This window comes from Fusarium phalaenopsidis (assembly GCF_050370095.1).
Source record: "Fusarium phalaenopsidis strain FUZ10S chromosome Unknown contig_32288, whole genome shotgun sequence".
NCBI classification, from domain to species: domain Eukaryota; kingdom Fungi; phylum Ascomycota; class Sordariomycetes; order Hypocreales; family Nectriaceae; genus Fusarium; species Fusarium phalaenopsidis.
This window is the reverse complement of record NW_028145412.1, coordinates 1783329-1800523: the sequence shown is the minus strand read 5'-3', so window position 1 is coordinate 1800523 and position 17195 is coordinate 1783329. Positions and strand designations below refer to the sequence as shown.

At 50.6% G+C, this 17195-nt stretch overlaps 4 protein-coding genes and 1 non-coding gene across 5 annotated transcripts; 2 read left to right on the top strand and 3 right to left on the bottom strand.

Annotated features, from left to right (window-relative positions):
- Positions 1-1041: 1041 nt before the first annotated feature.
- LRP88_04165 (uncharacterized protein) lies at positions 1042-1290 on the top strand (the record flags this gene model as incomplete). Its single annotated transcript, XM_083240743.1, has 1 exon — positions 1042-1290. One exon carries the CDS (start codon positions 1042-1044, stop codon positions 1288-1290), a length of 249 nt encoding a protein of 82 aa, XP_083104033.1.
- A 2716-nt stretch (positions 1291-4006) lies between these two features.
- On the top strand, positions 4007-5982 carry LRP88_04164 (uncharacterized protein; the record flags this gene model as incomplete). Its single annotated transcript, XM_083240742.1, has 3 exons — positions 4007-4640; positions 4771-5019; positions 5069-5982. The coding sequence occupies 3 exons, from the start codon at positions 4007-4009 to the stop codon at positions 5980-5982; spliced, it is 1797 nt and encodes a 598-aa protein (XP_083104032.1).
- Positions 5983-9568: 3586 nt separating this feature from the next.
- LRP88_04163 (class I SAM-dependent methyltransferase) lies at positions 9569-10680 on the bottom strand (the record flags this gene model as incomplete). The annotated part of the gene is made up of 7 exons (XM_083240741.1): positions 9569-9732; positions 9784-9868; positions 9918-10344; positions 10393-10405; positions 10457-10484; positions 10553-10622; positions 10676-10680. 7 exons carry the CDS (start codon positions 10678-10680, stop codon positions 9569-9571), a joined length of 792 nt encoding a protein of 263 aa, XP_083104031.1.
- Positions 10681-12142: 1462 nt separating this feature from the next.
- LRP88_04162 lies at positions 12143-12214 on the bottom strand. Its single transcript has one exon. It is a non-coding gene; the product is annotated as a tRNA-Thr (tRNA).
- An 806-nt stretch (positions 12215-13020) lies between these two features.
- Positions 13021-14746, bottom strand: LRP88_04161 (cytochrome P450; the record flags this gene model as incomplete). Its single annotated transcript, XM_083240740.1, has 4 exons — positions 13021-13928; positions 13982-14408; positions 14466-14558; positions 14618-14746. 4 exons carry the CDS (start codon positions 14744-14746, stop codon positions 13021-13023), a joined length of 1557 nt encoding a protein of 518 aa, XP_083104030.1.
- Positions 14747-17195: the final 2449 nt, after the last annotated feature.

Here is a 17195-nt window from a genome sequence, read left to right as displayed (position 1 = left end):
CCGTACCGTCGATATCTGTAAGATATCTAACGTGTTTCCTTCTATTCGTCAATGAGACCTCGTCTGTCCAACAGGTCATGTTGACGCACCTTGGGGTGAAAAAAGCTCCAGATCGATATCGCGCAACCCAACCTCGGATCCCTCGTCCTTGACACGAACAAAGATGAAATTGTGCATCTTCCAAGCCTTGGCTCGCTCAATCAAAGAATGATCGATGGTTGCCGTTGTTGGACAGGCCTTTAAGCAGTCGACGGTGAAGATGCATCTCAGGCAGCCGAGTGCCAAGGCTTCGTCGATTCTTTGAAACGTCGTGACCCAGTTCCAGTCGTCTTTCCAGTCGACAGGCCCAAGCTTACGACCACAGGAGGGACATAAGGCGGCTCTAAGGCCAGTAAGCCATCCCGAGAGCCATTCCATCGTGGGGTTCTTGTGGATTGAAGTTCGAGTTCAGCTGAGCCGGGAGAATTGGGCTGACTTGGGGCTCTTTGCTGAATAAGATGCTTGGCAGTGCCAAGCTGCACGACCTGAGCCTTGAGCCGGAATGGACGCCACCCGAGTCGAGGCTTAGAGATAAGGCAGACTCTGCCATCTGCCATCTGTGTCTGCTCACGTGTCGTTATCTTAGCCATTGGGTACAGTATCGTTGCCCGAATTGGGTATGAGGAGGGACACGATTGAACAGGAAGGTATTGAAAGATGAAGATAACTGCCTATAGGACGTTTCAATAAAGAGTCATTCTTTAGATAAAGGCCCCTTTATGAGCGGAATAAAGGTGTGGGTAGATTTGCAAGACCCCTTCGACCAACAAAGACGCCGATCACCAGAACATCTCCCAAGCGGAATGAATGAAGAGAACAAGTACACCAGAAATCGAACGCAGGGACCAAACAAGTCAACAACTAATAAACCAGCTGCAATCACCAAATCAAGAGAATTCACCATCATCAACACAAACAGTCAACCGACATTCAGAAACGGTCTTCTCTCACCAACAACTAAATCCCACCTTACCCCATAACCAAGTAAGAAAGCTAACCAAAATGCCTTCTGACCAGGTTACTATCTCCGCCGCCAAGCGATTCAACGAAGCCAGGCAAGAGTCCCAGAGACTCAAGGAGCAGAAGGACATCCACAGGCTGGTCCTCTACGGGTCCGACGGAGTCGCGCCTGCGAAGCTAACTCTCCAAGAGAGGGAGAAGGTGACGCGGGCTCTGATCAAGACCACCACTGAAATCAAGGCTCGCGACAAGGAGATGGTGGAGCTTGTGGAAAAGATGGCCAACAACTAGACATCGAGAAGATGGAGGAGCTGAGTCCTGATGAGTATTGAAAACAATGCTCTGCTCGAGCTAATATGTAACGATAACACTTCTTTGGACAATGAATATATTGAAGTAGAGCTAGAGTAAGAAATTGATCAACTGCACGCAGTTTAAAAAGAAATTGCAATCCTTATGTGCATGTGAATGAAGCTTCATCGCCAACCAGAGAAGAAGCTGGAAATGGCCCTGAATAACTATTTAGTACATGTGAAAAAGAGTCCTTCTCCATGACATTGCTCTTGAACCTTCAACCAAGAGGCCTTTGCCTAAGAGTACAACAAATACGCTTGTAAATCTCACAGTTCCGGGCTTCATCCCCATATTCCGTCACATCCAGATCAGCTTCTTCACGACCGTCTTTAAAAGACAGAACGCAATGAAACAAAAGCACGTTTCAAAAATTCCCTCACCAGGCGAACCCGATGAGGAGCAATGGTCGAGAGTAGATCTCCCTCCAGCATATGCCTCCCTCGGTGTCAACCTCATAGGGTAGGTTAATGCCCCTGTATTCGGATGAAGAGAAAAGAAAAGAAATCTGAGAGTGAGGGATGGACGCGGCCTCTTATAGCCATTTTTACAAGATGAGCAGGCAGCAAGAAGCCAGACTGTTGCCTTGGGGTCGAGCCGGCTGACGCGTATGTGAAAGTGCTTTAAAGGCCATTTGCATGTTGATTGCGGTGTTGCCTGATGCAAATCATTTCTGTTGGGGTATTGCCTGGCTTTTTTCACTTCGGCCTTGAACATCATTGAGTTCAATGCCAGGATTGCGCGTAAGGTTGTGCTTTTACTCCTGTAAATAAATGGCTTTTGTCGCCAATGACGTCTTCAAAAGAGGCCGCCAGCACGGTAGCAAAGGCGCACTGCAAATGGGTTCTTTGAGACAAGGAGTGACCCCGAATGGCATCCTGTTCCAGTTTCGGCCCGTTGGTGAAAGTCACATCTTGCTGCGGCGTGAAATGTGACGAAACTCGCAGTCTCCTTTGCCTTGTGTATCACCATTCTCGTTCATCACATCATTACGCCGACTCATGCACTCTTTAACCTTGAAGCCATCAATTATCAGGGCGCAATATTCACTCGCTTGAAGCCATAAACTCCAAGATATCGGCCCTTTTAATCCCATTCACGCGGGGCCCCGGATGTCCAAAGACGCTACCCTAGTCAACCTCGTTGAGTGGATGCAGTAATGGAAGCAGAAAAGCATAACCGAGCCCACCCAGGTTTGTCTCCTTGCTGAGTATCAAACCATGGAACCGGGCCTATTTCTACATCTCAAGCCCAGGACAGCTGCGCCAAGAACTCTACCGAGCGCGGCGCATAGGTGGCGGCCGCAGACACCAAATACTACTCCCTCTTGCAAATCTGCTCACTCTTGTCAGATGCTTCCCTCCCATCAGCCTCGGCCTGCTCGGAATCTAGAACCTGCCCCAACCCTGGCTGCCACCATCAAAAAAAGTCTAGTTTGACAACTGGTGTGGGTTGACGAGACGCAGGGGCTGAGGAAAGGGCCGATAGTCAAAATCCCTGCCAGCGCCTGTGATTGAACAGCCTTACGACGCAGGTCCCCAAATCGAGCTCAAGTTCTCCAACTATTTGCGGTCGCTAGGCCTTCTCTCGGCGAAACTTGACACACGACAACGTCTTCTAGCGCCCGTTTGCCTCCGCGCCGGTAAAGCCTCTCATTGGTGACGTGCCTCTTGCGGACGGCGGGCGATGATCACCCGCCATCTTCGAGACTCGCGCTATGAATAATAGGGGGCCTACACGCTAGAGAACCTTTCTCCATGGGGAATTCTTGTGGGGGGGATTAGCTTCAGGAGAAGGTGGATAATCGGGCAACGGTTAAAGTCGGCAGCGGAAAGTCAAGATGGTTTGATGCTGTGATAAAAATTCTTCGTCGCCTCCTGACCTTTATCTCGACGACGCTCTGGCTTCTTTTGGGTAATAGTTACTTGATCTATTGAGGTGGCTGACTCGGTCGTTGTCCGAAACAGTAAGGTAGTCAACAACTCGAAACACAAGAAACGACCTGCTGTCATGTGAATGAGAGTAAGTATTCAGGAAACTTGATGCTCAGTGAGTATGGATCCGGTTGCATCGTGACGAAAAAGGTCGCTATTGGTGGTGTAGTAAATGTCTTCAACGTCTTGGCTCATATCCGACTCGAGAGAGCACGCACCAAGTCTCGTGCTTTTAAAATCGTGATATTTTCGACTGCCATCTTTCCGGCACTCATCTGACATCCATCGTATGATGGCCCAATCTCGATCAACAGTTCAGCACCCATGTCCCGTTCCAGTAACTCGGAAAGCCACAACATGGAACAACCACAGGTTCCTTCGTAAACGGAATAGAACAAACACAAGATCCCAAACCAAACAAGGCAAGAGCCCGACATGGCTCCTCGCATGACGCCCAAAGACAGTCCCCGTATCCACCTTGGCCATCAAAACGCGTGCCGCCGAGATACGGCCGGAAAGCTGAACCTGGGGTGCATGGCTAATTACCCCAGTCTAGAGGAGAATACCCAGCCGAGGCAGACAGACATGCCACTGCAAAGGATCGGACTGTATATATCATTATGTCTGGTGCAGCGTTAACCTGGTCTAGTTGACGCTGGGACTGTCGATCTCACGAACCGCCGAAAGGCATTCCGCTCCTTATCTTTTCTTTTTAATTCACCATGTTTTCTAAAATGAATGACACCTCGGGGAACAGCAGCAAAGACGACATCGGCCTGCTTCCCGTAAACTCCAAGTCGGTGATCATCCAGACAGACATCCATGTCTCACATGTCCAAGAACCCGAGCCTACCTTTACCTTTCCAGAGGAACAGCCAGGCAATGCCAGGGATGTACTATGGATCCCTCGTGCATCTCACAGCTCCGACGATACGGGGAGGAAGATTCAACGGGGTTTGAATGCTGAGAAGGAAATGACCTTGATCAACTGCTGCAAACAGTACCCGAAGGCCATCGGGTGGTCATTACTACTCTTCCTCACGGTGGTCATGGAAGGCTATGATAAGTCACTCATCGCGGGCTTCATAGCCTTTCCTTCCTTCCGACGTCGCTATGGAGAACTATCCGAGACACCAAAGGGTCCTCTTTACGAGATCTCACCCCTTTGGCAGATGGGTTTGCAGAATGCCGCCGTCGGCTGCGAGGTCATTGGCCTGTTTGTGCATGGATGGGTCACTTACAGGATTGGTTACAAGAAGATGATGATCATTAGTCTTCTGTGGCTGCTTGTGGCCGTGTTTCCAGCATTCTTTGCTCACAACATTACCGTCTTGCTTATCTCTCAGGCACTTTGTGGTATGTGGAAGTTTCTTTTTCTTTTTTTCCCCTTCTCTTTTTCTTTGGCCCCTATCTCTCTCGGCTTCTCCCCTCCCCTCACTCACATACATTGCAAGGGCGCAGTCACAGCTAACAATTAAACTCGCAGGTATCTCATGGGGAGTTATCCAAACCTTGGCAGCTACATACGCCGCCGAGGTCGTCCCCTCCATCATCCGCGCCTGTCTTCTAAGTAACGTCAATATGTGTTGGGTCATTGGCCAACTCCTTGGCACTGGCATCCTCCGTGCCTTGATCCACAACAACTCCGAGTGGTCCTATCGTATCCCTTTTGCTCTTCAGTGGGCTTGGGCCATCCCACTACTCGTCGGAATTTGCTTCGCCCCTGAGAGCCCATGTAAGTCATCCTCCATCCCGAGCCTGAATAACGCTAACATGTCTCCTAGGGTGGTTGATCCGACGTGAGAGAAAGGTTGAGGCGCGGCATGCTCTCCAACGTCTGACCAAGCGTTCCAACCTCGACATCGATGATACGATCGCCGTGATGGAGCACACTAACAAAGTCGAGCGTAAGCTCAATTACGGAGGCGCAAGTTACGCCGATTTGTTCAAAGGTGCCAACCTTCGTCGAACCGAGATCTGCTGCATGGTGTGGTCATGCCAAGCACTATGTGGATGGACCTTGACAGGCTATGCACCCTACTTCCTCGAAGCGGCTGGCTTTGACTCATCAAAGTCCTTCAGTCTTGCCACTGGAATGTATGGCATGGCTCTGGTTGGAGGTATCATCTCTTGGTTCCTTCTGTCTCACATCGGCCGCCGCAAGCTATACCTTACAGGTCTTGCAGTTTCAGCCAGTCTTCTTACTCTGGGCGGTATCCTAGCCGTGGTTTTGGAGGGCCACAAGGCGTTGAACTGGTCTCTTGGCTCCATCCTCATCGCAACCACATTTGCATACAATCTCACCATTGGCCCAACCTGCTACGTCATTGTCGCCGAGCTCCCATCTACTCGCCTACGAGTCAAAACCATCGCCCTCGCAAGAATCATCTACAACCTCTTCACCATTCTCAACAACGTCATAGCGCCGCAAATGCTGAACCCGACAGCTTGGGACGTGGAGGGAAAGTCATGCTTTGTATATGCCGGGACAGCTTTTCTTTGTCTTGTTTACTGCTGGTTCCGGTTACCGGAAACAAAGGGTCTTTCTTATCTTGAGTTGGATATGCTGTTTGAAAAGGGCGCGTCCACGGCCAAGTTTAAGCAACTGCAGGTGTCCCTGGCCAACTCGGCCTATCTGACCGTGGATAGGGCGGAGAGGATGAGGAATGCCTGGCACGGGTGGCTTACATACTCTTAGTAGGAGTAGATATTTAATGTACCAACTAGTTTTTCAAATAATATCCACTATTCAGTAATGCATAATTCAGACTCAATGCTTCCTTATCTACACTGTCATGTCTGAAGAGTCAAGTGGTTGTGCATCCTCACACAGCACAGGGCATGTTCTACTCTCTATTCGACCCCAACATCCGAGCATAGCCGAGCCTGGAAGCCTTCCGAGATGCAAAGTGCGGTGTATGGAACCTCAGTCGAAGCAGTGTACAACATGGATCCCATGTGGCGTAATGGCTAGGCCTGCCCCGGGCTTCATGGAGTATTACAAAGTATTACGTGTTGCCTCAGTCAGGCTCCGAGGTGTCCTACGATGCACAACAGTCCCCTCAGGCGCCTCTTTCTTACCCGCGTTAAGCGTGCATGCTCATATTGCAAAACTATTATTCCCGTTGGCCAAAACAGGGAAGCAGCGTGACCCCTCTTCCCCCGCATTGTCTCGGATACTGCATGAAGTCCGTTCATGTTTAGGATATACGTTTCCGAATCGAGAGCATTACCCGAGCTGAATGCAGGTCCCCGGCCCGGTTTTCGTAGAAAGCATGGAGTAAGGTAAGGCATACATGGTCCTTCCGGCTCAATGGAAGCGATATAGGGCTGTGAACCAGAGACCGCCCAAACTTATATCCATCCCCGTGTCTCGTAGTTCCGCTGAACACATTTCTTCTTCCGCTACCCCGGTTTCACATTCCGTCATTGCAATTTTCCAGCTCCCAAACACCACTCCAACAGCCATGTCTCGTGTCTCAACTCCACCACAGACCCCAACCCAAACAACACACGCTGTTCTAAACGGCCTTACAACTCCTCAAAGCTCCCCAGGGTCTGACGTCCCTCCCAAGCCCCGAGTTGTCGAGAACTTCCGCCCTATCAGCGTCATCATCATTGGCGCTGGCTTCTCTGGAATCTACTGCGGCATTCGAATACCTGAACGGCTACGCAATGTCAAGTTGACGATATACGAGAAGAACTCTGGGATTGGAGGGACGTGGTATGAGAATCGGTACCCGGGCTGCGCTTGTGATATTCCATGTAAGAAACCTTAGGGCAGGTGGTCGTCCTTTCTAACAGTCGTAGCACACTCATATCAGTACACATTTGCACCCAATCCTAATTGGAGCCAGTCGCATGCTCCAGGACCAGAGATCCTCCAATATCTCGAGTCAGTCACGAAGCGATACTCTGTAGACCGCTTCATCAAAACCTCGTGCAAGGTGCTTGACGCATCATGGGATGAAAAGACATCCCAGTGGTAAGACAGACAAGCCGATAACTCTTGCACCACCATGGCTGACGGGACCTTAGGCATGTCACTGTCAAGAACCTACAGACTGGAGAGACTTTGGAGGATAGGGCAGATGTTGTCATCAGTGCCCGGGGCACTCTGAACGAGAGATCCTGGCCTGATATCCCAGGACTCCAGGACATGAAGATCCCGGTCATGCACTCTGCGTCTTGGGACGAGAGGTATGCTACGACAAGCGCCCTCCACGCAAGGTATACTAATTCTTTCTTACTAGTGTCAACTTTGAGAACAAGAGAATTGGTATCATCGGCGGTGGAAGCAGTGCGATTCAGATCATCCCCAAGTTGCAGAGATTACCTGGGACTAATCTCAGCTGCTTTGTTCGAAGCAAGACATGGATCTCCAAGCCGATTGGCGAGTCTGTGATGAAGAGTCTTGGAATAGATGATGAAGTCTGCAAGTCATCACATATCACATACCTGGAGCGAAGAGAACGCTAACACTTTACAGTCTCTCCTGAGCAAAGAAAGAAGTTTGCAACGGACCCCGAGTATTACCTCAACTTTCGAACTGCTATTGAGAGAGATGGCAACTCGGCTCACTCTCTCACCATGAAGGACTCCCAGATGCAGAAGCTTGCACGAGAGGACCTGATCGCACTCATGCGAAAGAAACTAGAGAGCAAACCGCACATCTTTGAGTCGCTGCTGCCAGACTTTGGCGTGACCTGTCGACGGCTGACACCTGGTCCGGGATATCTCGAGGCCCTCACAGAAGACAACGTTGAGTTCATCAACACCCCTATCGCCAGAGCGACAGAAACAGGTTTAGTCCTACAAAGCTCGGAGGAGAAGAAGCTGGACATTTTGGTTTGCGCCACTGGGTTCCAAACCTCTGCTCCTCCACCATTCCCGGTGGTTGGAAAGAATGGCCAGACGATGCAACAGCGATTCGAGCCCTACGCAGAGACTTACCTATCCCTCGCCACAGATGGCTTCCCCAACTACTTCATGATGTTGGGTCCGAATGCAGCAATCGGCACGGGCCCCCTCACAACCATGATCGAAAGGACCGGGGACTACATCGTCAAGTGTATACGGAAACTCCAAAAGGAAGGCATTTCGAGCATGGAGCCCAAGACAGCACGAGTCAGAGATTTCTCCCGGATCATTGACGAGTATTTCAAAGGAACAGTCTATCTGGACAGGTGCAGCAGCTGGTACAAGAACAAGGGCGGCAGAGGCGACCGCATAACGGGTGTGTGGCCAGGCAGCGCGCTACACGCCATGGAGACTCTGCGTTCGCCCCGCTGGGAGGACTTTGACTACGTTTACAGCGAGGATAATGCTGGGGAAGAGGGGAACAGGTTGGCTTGGCTTGGAGATGGATGGTCTGCGGCGCAGGTCGATCCTGGGGAAGGCGAGCTGGCGCATTTCTTGCAGCCGGAGCTGATTGACATCCCATCAGAGCCTTTTCCAGAGGATACCCCTGTGTTTAGGATGCTTCCGTTCTCTCATTAGATCTTCCGTGTATCTCACAGCTGGCGTGACTCGGCCTGGGGCCAGTGCATCAAAAAAGACCCTTCCTCTTGACCCCTAACAAGATTCCAGGAGATCATTCATGAGTCCCGCAAGGTGACAATGATCTGAGAGATGCCCAGGTGACACAACCAGTATCGGCCCCATCAATCCGAATACCACTTCGGCACTTGACTCGGATGCCTCGTCGGATCAACCTCAAGGCTATCATTGCTCATTCCAGCTAGTTTACCCCGCCATCGCTAATGCACAAGAACGGCAAATCTATTTCCCCGTATTTCCAAGCCGTATATCCGATGGACCTGCATTTCCCCGGGTGATGATACCCAAGCGTCGGCCGGTACTCGCGCCTAATGCCAACGAGATCGTCATTCATGCGCTCCAATTAGCTTGCATGTCGAGCCAATGATCGCTTGCTTCATTCCGTCTTCGACAGTTGTCGCCTCAAGTTAGTCTCTAGAACATTGAGCAATCCCACCGATGGGCCGTCACGGATATCACTAGAGGCTACACGCACAAGCACATGTCATCAATAACAGTTGCGATTATATACAAGTACATGACGCTATTAAGTTAGGAGACAATATTCGATGCAAACTGAGGAAGACTCCAACATCTTGATCCGTCTTTTATCAAGAGAGCAGCGAAAACACCCGCCAACACATTCTCCACAGAATGTACAAAGAGATAGGACGTTAAACGTAAGGTCTAGAAAAATAACAAAGTACAGAATTGCTGAAAGCCATTGTTGCTTATGGAATCATGCCTCATTCTGCCTGTCCGTGGTCGGGCTTGCGTCCGTATATGTAACGCGCAACCAGGTAGCTGTGAACCTTCGGGTTGCGCACTGCCTTGCGCAAGCCCATAAGGAACAGCTGGTACTCATCCTTGGGCCATTTGAGAACGTCGTGCCACATCATAGTGGTATAACCTATATCAGCTGTCAGAAGCCTATTCGGCTCGGAAAGGAAGGTATTCGTACCGTCAACGTCATTCTCGAATGTGAGCTGGACAAATCGTCCAACCTCAGCAAGCTTTGGATCCTTTGGCCATCCTCCGCAAGGGAACTAAAATGCATCATGTCAGCCAGCTCCGTCAAACCTGCGAGAAACCAACCTTGATGTCAACAATCTTGACGTCCTCAAAGCCGGCCTCTTGAAACGCCTTTGTCTGCTCCTCATGAACAAAGAAAGAGCTCCCCAAGGCCTTGCCACCCTCTCTGAAAAGTTTGTGATAAGTGTCAAAAGCCGGTTCCAGCTTGATCGTGTCGTCGTCGCTACGAAATTCGATATCGGCCTCGACAGTTTGCACCCAGGCTCCAGAGGTAGCGCAGCGGTATGCCTCCTTGAACAAAGTGCCCCAGTCTTTTATGGCGCCGAACAGGTATCGAAGGTGAATGAAGTCAAAGTGGTTGTCGTTCCAGGCCCACGGTTGGGTGGCATCGTCAATTTCGAAGCGAACGTTGGGGGGAACCCAGGTCGGTTGGCAAGGCGAAAGGTCGGTGCCGGTCACTTCAGCGTTGGGATAGCGATCGGCGAATTCGCTAGAGTTGGTTAGTGAATGTAGTCATAGCCCTCCTTGGCTATCTTACATGGCCCAGATACCTTGAAATGATCGTTAGCAGACGTTCAGGTGAGCGCCGTTTAGTAACCCACCAGTTCCAGTTCCAACATCAAGGACGTTCTATCAATTCGTTGACGGTTAGCTCAGATACTGGTTGGCCAATAAGATTTTTGTGAGAGATGTAGTACCTGAAGTTTATCCGCCTTCAGGGGTGCAAGAAATAGGTCGTCGTTTAGGAGAAGCGTCAAGTAGTGGTGGCTGCAATTCAGGTCAGTCTCATTTCACCGACATCGATCCATCTGGAGCCGCACGTCATATCCATAGATTGAAGCTGTTGATCATCGTTTGGGAAGAAATAACTCGATGCAAACTTGTCACTGTGATAGGTACGTCCTTGACTTTGGCGGTACTCGAGGAGACTGGCAGAAACAGAGGCCGTTGAACTCTCTCTATAGAACCCATCAGTACCAACCGCATTTAGCAATTTATACGTTTCCTACGCATCAGAGCCTAGAGACGAATCAAGATCGCCATCAGGATCATCCTACAAGCTGTTAGTGGCACTCCTGGGCCGAAAACAGGATATAGCGCCCACATCCACATCATCAGCAGGAATCAGCTCATTCTGTCGCGATGGAGAAGCAGACGGCGACTTCGACGGCGATTTAACCCGCAAACCAGTGCTTCTCGGCCCCTCGAGAGGGGTCGTCACCCCTTGAGGAGGGCTGGACATGTTCAAGGCTGTATCAAACGGGAAGAGGGTTGCAGAGTGCAAGATCCGACGGAACGGAAAGCGGGGTTAGGGATTGAGGGGAATAACCAACCCCTGGCTGTTTTTAGTCATCATGCATCACTTGTTGTCTGTTGGGTTGGTGGTGAAAGCGCCACGGCTAGTCTTGTTGTCTTGACTGTTTTGAGGTGTGCACATTCCAGCCTTGTCTGATGGGCCACGTGTGTGCTTTTGCCAGTCCCCTATTAAGTTTGTCATTTTCCGCAACTTTGTTTTGATAGAGAGCTTGAGCTTTGAGACGCAACAGAGGCCCATTTGTCGAGTGGCCTGACCGGGTAGGTGCGCAAACACGAAGGGACATGGGTTGTGCCATGCGCATATCATGGGCTTGGAAACCCGACAAGCACACGGTTGAGAGGGACACGAAGTAAAATGTACGGAAATTCCATTTCAAAGACCTTGTCCAGCAGAAGTTTCGGTTGTCACAATCTGACCATGTGGCTCTCGGACATGTATCTGCTTTTGGCGGCACCAACCTAGCGCCACCACCTATTGGCCTTCGGTTGAGACAAGCGGCAAAGGCGCGAGGAGGAAAACTAAGGCTGACCAGGTACTCCAGGTCCTGGAGCCTCTGTCGTCTAGAGAAGATTCCCAAAGTCGAAACATGTAGTTCGGTTTAGCTTAGGATGTTGATGATACGGTGGAGATCAGAGAACCCCACGAATCACCTAGCACCTTGGCTTGGCCCCTTGTAACACGAGCCCTGCAAGATGGGAAGCAGAAGCTACCACAAGGAAGAAATATTGATCTAAACATTGATGTCCTCGACCGCCGAGGGAGGAGTACCTGGATACTGGCAGAACTGCTATGGGATCCTAGCCGTTAACTGATAGGAGAAATAGCAGGGATGAGGCTTGCTAAAAAAAAAAAAATAAATAAAAAATATCGGGCCAATCACGCTTAAATCCTTACAAGAGAAGTTGGATCGCTCGGGAAACAATGTGGACACGGAGCAAAAAGCGAATGTCCCACTTGGGGACTACTTGACTGCCTCCACCAGGGATCGAACCTGGGACCTTGTCATTACTAGTGACACGCTCTACCACTGAGCCATAGAGGCTGGCTTCTGATTGGTTGTTTCTTGAGGGTGACAGGAAGCCTCATGTCGAGGTCGAGCTGTCTGGGGATGGCCAAGCAGCAAGGCTTCAGAGACAAAATCTTCAGAGGGTCAACCGAATATTCACGTGACTCAGACTCCAGCTGTTCTTGAAAAAAATGTTCAATCTGACCTTATTGCTACGGCCTTACTGTCCTACCCACCAGGCCGGTTTAATTCCTCTTGCCGACAATGTGTGGGGAGAGCGATGTCACGTGCAGCACATCCTAATCCGGACATGGTTCAATCAGGAAGCTCACTCTCAGAGCAGGAGAATTTTGGTTTGAAGTTCCATGGTAAAGAAGGACTCAAAGGAGGGGCTATAGAGCGAATCGGCCCCAAAGCAGTGTCGTCAGAAGATGCTCTGATCGAAAGGTCAGGAGCTGTAAGCATCAATTGCATGATTGGGTTTGGAAGGTAGCAAGGGAGATTGCAGGAGAACGATTATAATGGGCCACACAACCATAATCTCTCTCTCACAAAACAACGACTCCTTATCACTGTCTATGAAGGCTACTAATAGAACCAGAGGTATTGAACTAGCATTCAGATTTCAGGTATTAAACGCTCGGGGAGAGCTAAAAAAAACCGCTGGGTGTAGGGTATCTCACTTGTGGCATCACGGTTTTGGTGTGTCAGGTGACCATCCCCACACACGCGACTACGCGCGATCACACGGAAAATACCGCAGACAAAACCATCCCTTCACATGCTCAGTTGACGCGTCGAAACCCGCTCCCCCTTTCGTGTTCAGAGGTCATTTCTCTTGCTCAAACATCCCTTCGATGGAACCGGACGTACAGCTCTGGCTTCTCCCAGAGTGTCCACAGCCTCACCTCCTTGAACCACTCTAGGTCCTTGTTGACCAATTCCCAATTGTACGCGTAGACCATGTGGGCAAGAACAATCCTAGCCTCTAGGTATGCAAGGTTGATGCCCAGGCAAGCACGTGGACCGAAAGAAAATGGACGGCTCGCATCCTTTTCGTTGCCAGTGTCGTCGCCAATCCAACGCTCAGGTCGGAACTCATCCGGTTCCGGAAAGTAGCGATCATCGTGTCCCAGAACATACGCGTCAACTGACACGTCGGTGCCTGCTGGGACAAAGTGTCCATCTATCGTCGCTCCGGGACAGACACGGGGGAGGCCAATCGGAGATGGTGGCAGCATTCGAAGACCCTCCTCGATAACGGCTTGTAGATAGCTGAGGTTGTTTGTAGACTCTCCGGTGATCTCATTGGCGGACGAGAATGCGGACCGAACCTCATGCTGGAGTTCTCCCATCGACACAGGGTTCTTGAGCAAGAGGTAGGTCACCATAGCCAGAAACGTGGCCGTTGTCTCGGAGCCAGCCAACATCAAGAGCTTGGCCTGCTCCCGGAGGTGAACCGGATCAAAGTTGCCCTTGCGGAGGATAAATGCAAAGAAATCCTCACGGCCGTTGGATTTGATCAACCCAATCCGCCTGCTGATCTTCTCCTCGGTGAGCTTGTCGTGGTAGGCGGCATTCTTGCTGACGTCGCTGGGCATGACGGCACCCAGAGCAAAGGGTGGAATAGACAGCCTCTCTGCCGCAGGGAGATACGTCATATGCTTTGCCATGTTCAAGAGGAGGGTAACCCAAACACTGGATTGCCAGCTGGACACGGATTCGAAAGACTCCCCAAACGTAAGAACACCTGTTTTTGTGAGTCGAGTGCACAATACTCGAGCGATCACTGGCTCAACTCACCGATAACGTCAAACGTGAGCCAGTTGTAAACCGCCGTCACGTCGGCGCCCTTGGTTCCAGGGCCGGCGTGCTTGCCAATCTGCTCTACGAAAAGCCTCGTGTGCTCTTGAATGGTGTCTTCGGCATCCCGTAGGCCTTTCGAGTTAAACGCATGGGAGAGAGCTTTCCGCTGCACTCGGTGGTCCTCGGGGTCTCTTGTGAAGACAATGTCGGGGTGAGCGATGGAGGGGCCTACGTTATAAAAGACTTTGCTCTTTAGGAATGGGGCTTTCCCCTTGGGGGCCTGACTGTAGATGTCCTTGTGTGCTGCCGAAGATCTGAAGCTGAGCTCGTTTGGTGCGACTCTTACTACGTCGCCATACTTGTCGTGCGCTTGTCTCATGACAAATGGGTGATATCCTCCCGTCCATGATCGAACGAACCAGAGCTAGGCCATGGTTAAAAATGGCATCATTGGTGCGCCTGTATGCTTAACTTGACATACCTCGGTGCATGCTGCTAGCTTTGGACCCGGATACTTGGCCAAGGGGTGGAAGAAGAGTCGATAAATGACTAGTGCCAAGAACCAAAAGGCCAGCTAATAGCCACACTTTTGTTAGAGCTGTGATGAGATGGGAGTGATGACTTCCAACTCACAACTGCGGAACCAGCAATACTAAGGAGGAGCGCTGCATGAAAGATTGTCATGGCGATATGCGTGACTCGAGCGTAGCACTCGAACTCGGTGAAGGGGAGTACAACGAGCCAGAAGCTGCAATTAACCATGTCGCTTTATAGTCGAATGAAGCCGACGCACATGCTCTGAGACTGAAGCCAAGCTGCCGGTGTAGGCGCTCTGATAGAGACATACGACATGGCCAGAAACGGGCAACCCGCGGTTCAGAAGGCGGCGCGCGCATGACGCATCCACCATCATTGCCAAGTCTGCATGGCCAGCTATGTCGATGGCTCGTGGGGGATCAGTTGATAAAAGGCTGGCTGAGCGATATCACTCGTCGCGCAGAAATGCGTCAGGTAATACATTTTTTAACCCTGCCCACCTGCCATGGGCTGCATTCACCCCCTGCTTTTATCCTACTGTGCCTTATTGGTCCACCCCCTGCTATCAAAAATCTCCAATGCCTTTTAGACAAAGAGCTGGAAGTGTTGAGAATTGTCTGTATGGGAGAGTGAGTAACAATTTAGTGTCTGCTCAAGAAACTGATAGAGGGAACATGTCTCAAACACACTGCAACACCGGTGAACCCGAAATAGCGCAATTCTGCATCAAATTTCAATCGAGATCTAGCAAGGGTCTATCTTATTCAGGGATCTTTTACAGGCACGGCTGGCCCTGCACAACTTCTCTTGACCTGCCAAGATATAATTTTTAATCTTGAAGGATTATGGGATTCATCGCATCCATTATAGGCAGGTAGGGGCTGCCGATGGTTACAGCGCACGAAGCCGCCTGAGATATGTCACTTGCATGGATGGGCAGGATGCAAACTGTCGTGATGGGTGGTCAGCTTCGGCAGTTGCAGTGAGTACACAATGGTGGACCGCCCCTCTTGGCTACGATCATTCAGTTGTGATGTTGCAAGACCAGGGTACAGCTAACGGCCGCCAACGCAGAGCACAGATAACCGCCGTGTAATTCGTCAGGATGCATCATGCAATACGACGGTCAGTCTGGGGGGAAATTCTCACCGGGAATAGGGAGAATGGAGAGGCCGCAAGGTAACATGTGCAGTACCTAGCATGTGATCTCTGAACTGCGGCAACACAGACGACTGCTAATCAGCGCTGCCTGTTTGGTCTGTATTCTCCTGACCTGACTCAAGAAATGCAGCCAAGCATTCGGGACGTCATCCACGGCTGACGGACCAACAGGGACGGCGAGTCAAAGACAACATCTGCAGCCCCCTGTCAACCCCATCTTTAAGCGTTTTCTTCGGCAAGCTCCCTCTGTCAAATCCCACGTCAGGAACACAGGTCTCTGAGTAGCTACGAGTCAGGTTGCATGACTCGTGTCACAAGCCTTGCATCTAATTGACTGGCAGCGGCAACCAGCTTCTTAGAAACTGGCCCCTTTCCAGCATGTATGTATAGAGCCGGCGAAACATGCACCAAGCAGAAACATATCTACTGTATTGGGGCCGAGCGACGATCTCAGACTGATGGGTGACTGCGGGGGGACGTTTGAGCTGACAACAGCATTGAGACGACTGGCTTGCGTATGGGAGAATGTGGTCGGCCATTGGATGGAAAATCCATCGAAGTGGACATAAAAACATGGCCTTCACATCATGGAGATGCGGATAGGCTTGCGCGCCTCCGCTCCTCTTGCCTAACAAGGCTCATGGAGGTGCAGAACTCGTGGAATTAGTCGAATAGAGCATATACGGGCCACTAATGCTCATACATGACCCCTGTGATAACAGCCTTGTTAGTCGACTTGCCTGCTTCATGCATGATGCATTCTCGGACGAGCAGATTCCAGCATGGTCTCCGCTGGCAAGATTTGCCGGAGGATCAGACATGCTGAACCAACAGCCAAGCAAGAGTAACTCATTGTCTCTTATTTCGTGGGGGATCCATTGCAAGCGCGCGTATGGCGACCTTCCTGTCGATCTGCAATCGATACCTAAACGAACAAAGTCAGGAGGTTTTGGGGTTGATGGCCTCAAATTGATCACATGAAGCCATTTCATAGTCAATCTTTACCGAAACACCGAAGATGACGTCTGAAAGCGAATAAAAGCGTCACGAGATGGGAGAAAGAACCTGGCACGGGCGGTTTTCAAGCTACTTTCAAGATAACGGTGTATAGTAGCGTTTGGTTTTGAGGTTGGATAGCAATGGCATTAAGTGGTACCTGGGGACGGTGCTGAAATACGGATGCCTCAAGGCTGATAAGCTGCAGACGTATGCTCCAACTGTGAACGGCCCGCGAACTGTTATTGGAACCTATTGCCTAGAGATTGAGGGGCAAAAAGATCAAAAATGCCATGCGATAGAATAGTCCGTCTATTCTATAATGGTCGCTGAACTCGAGATCTCTCATGTGCCTTGTCCCCTGAGTAGTACATGGATACCTGAGTAAGCTATAGGGCAGAGCACACCAATGTTTTAATCAGGCAGACAGGAGGATGTGTTGCGAGATCAATATCGGAAAGCCGGAGAGAAGAGAAAACTATCTTGGCAGTGTGGCTGCAGATGACTGTGGGGGGAG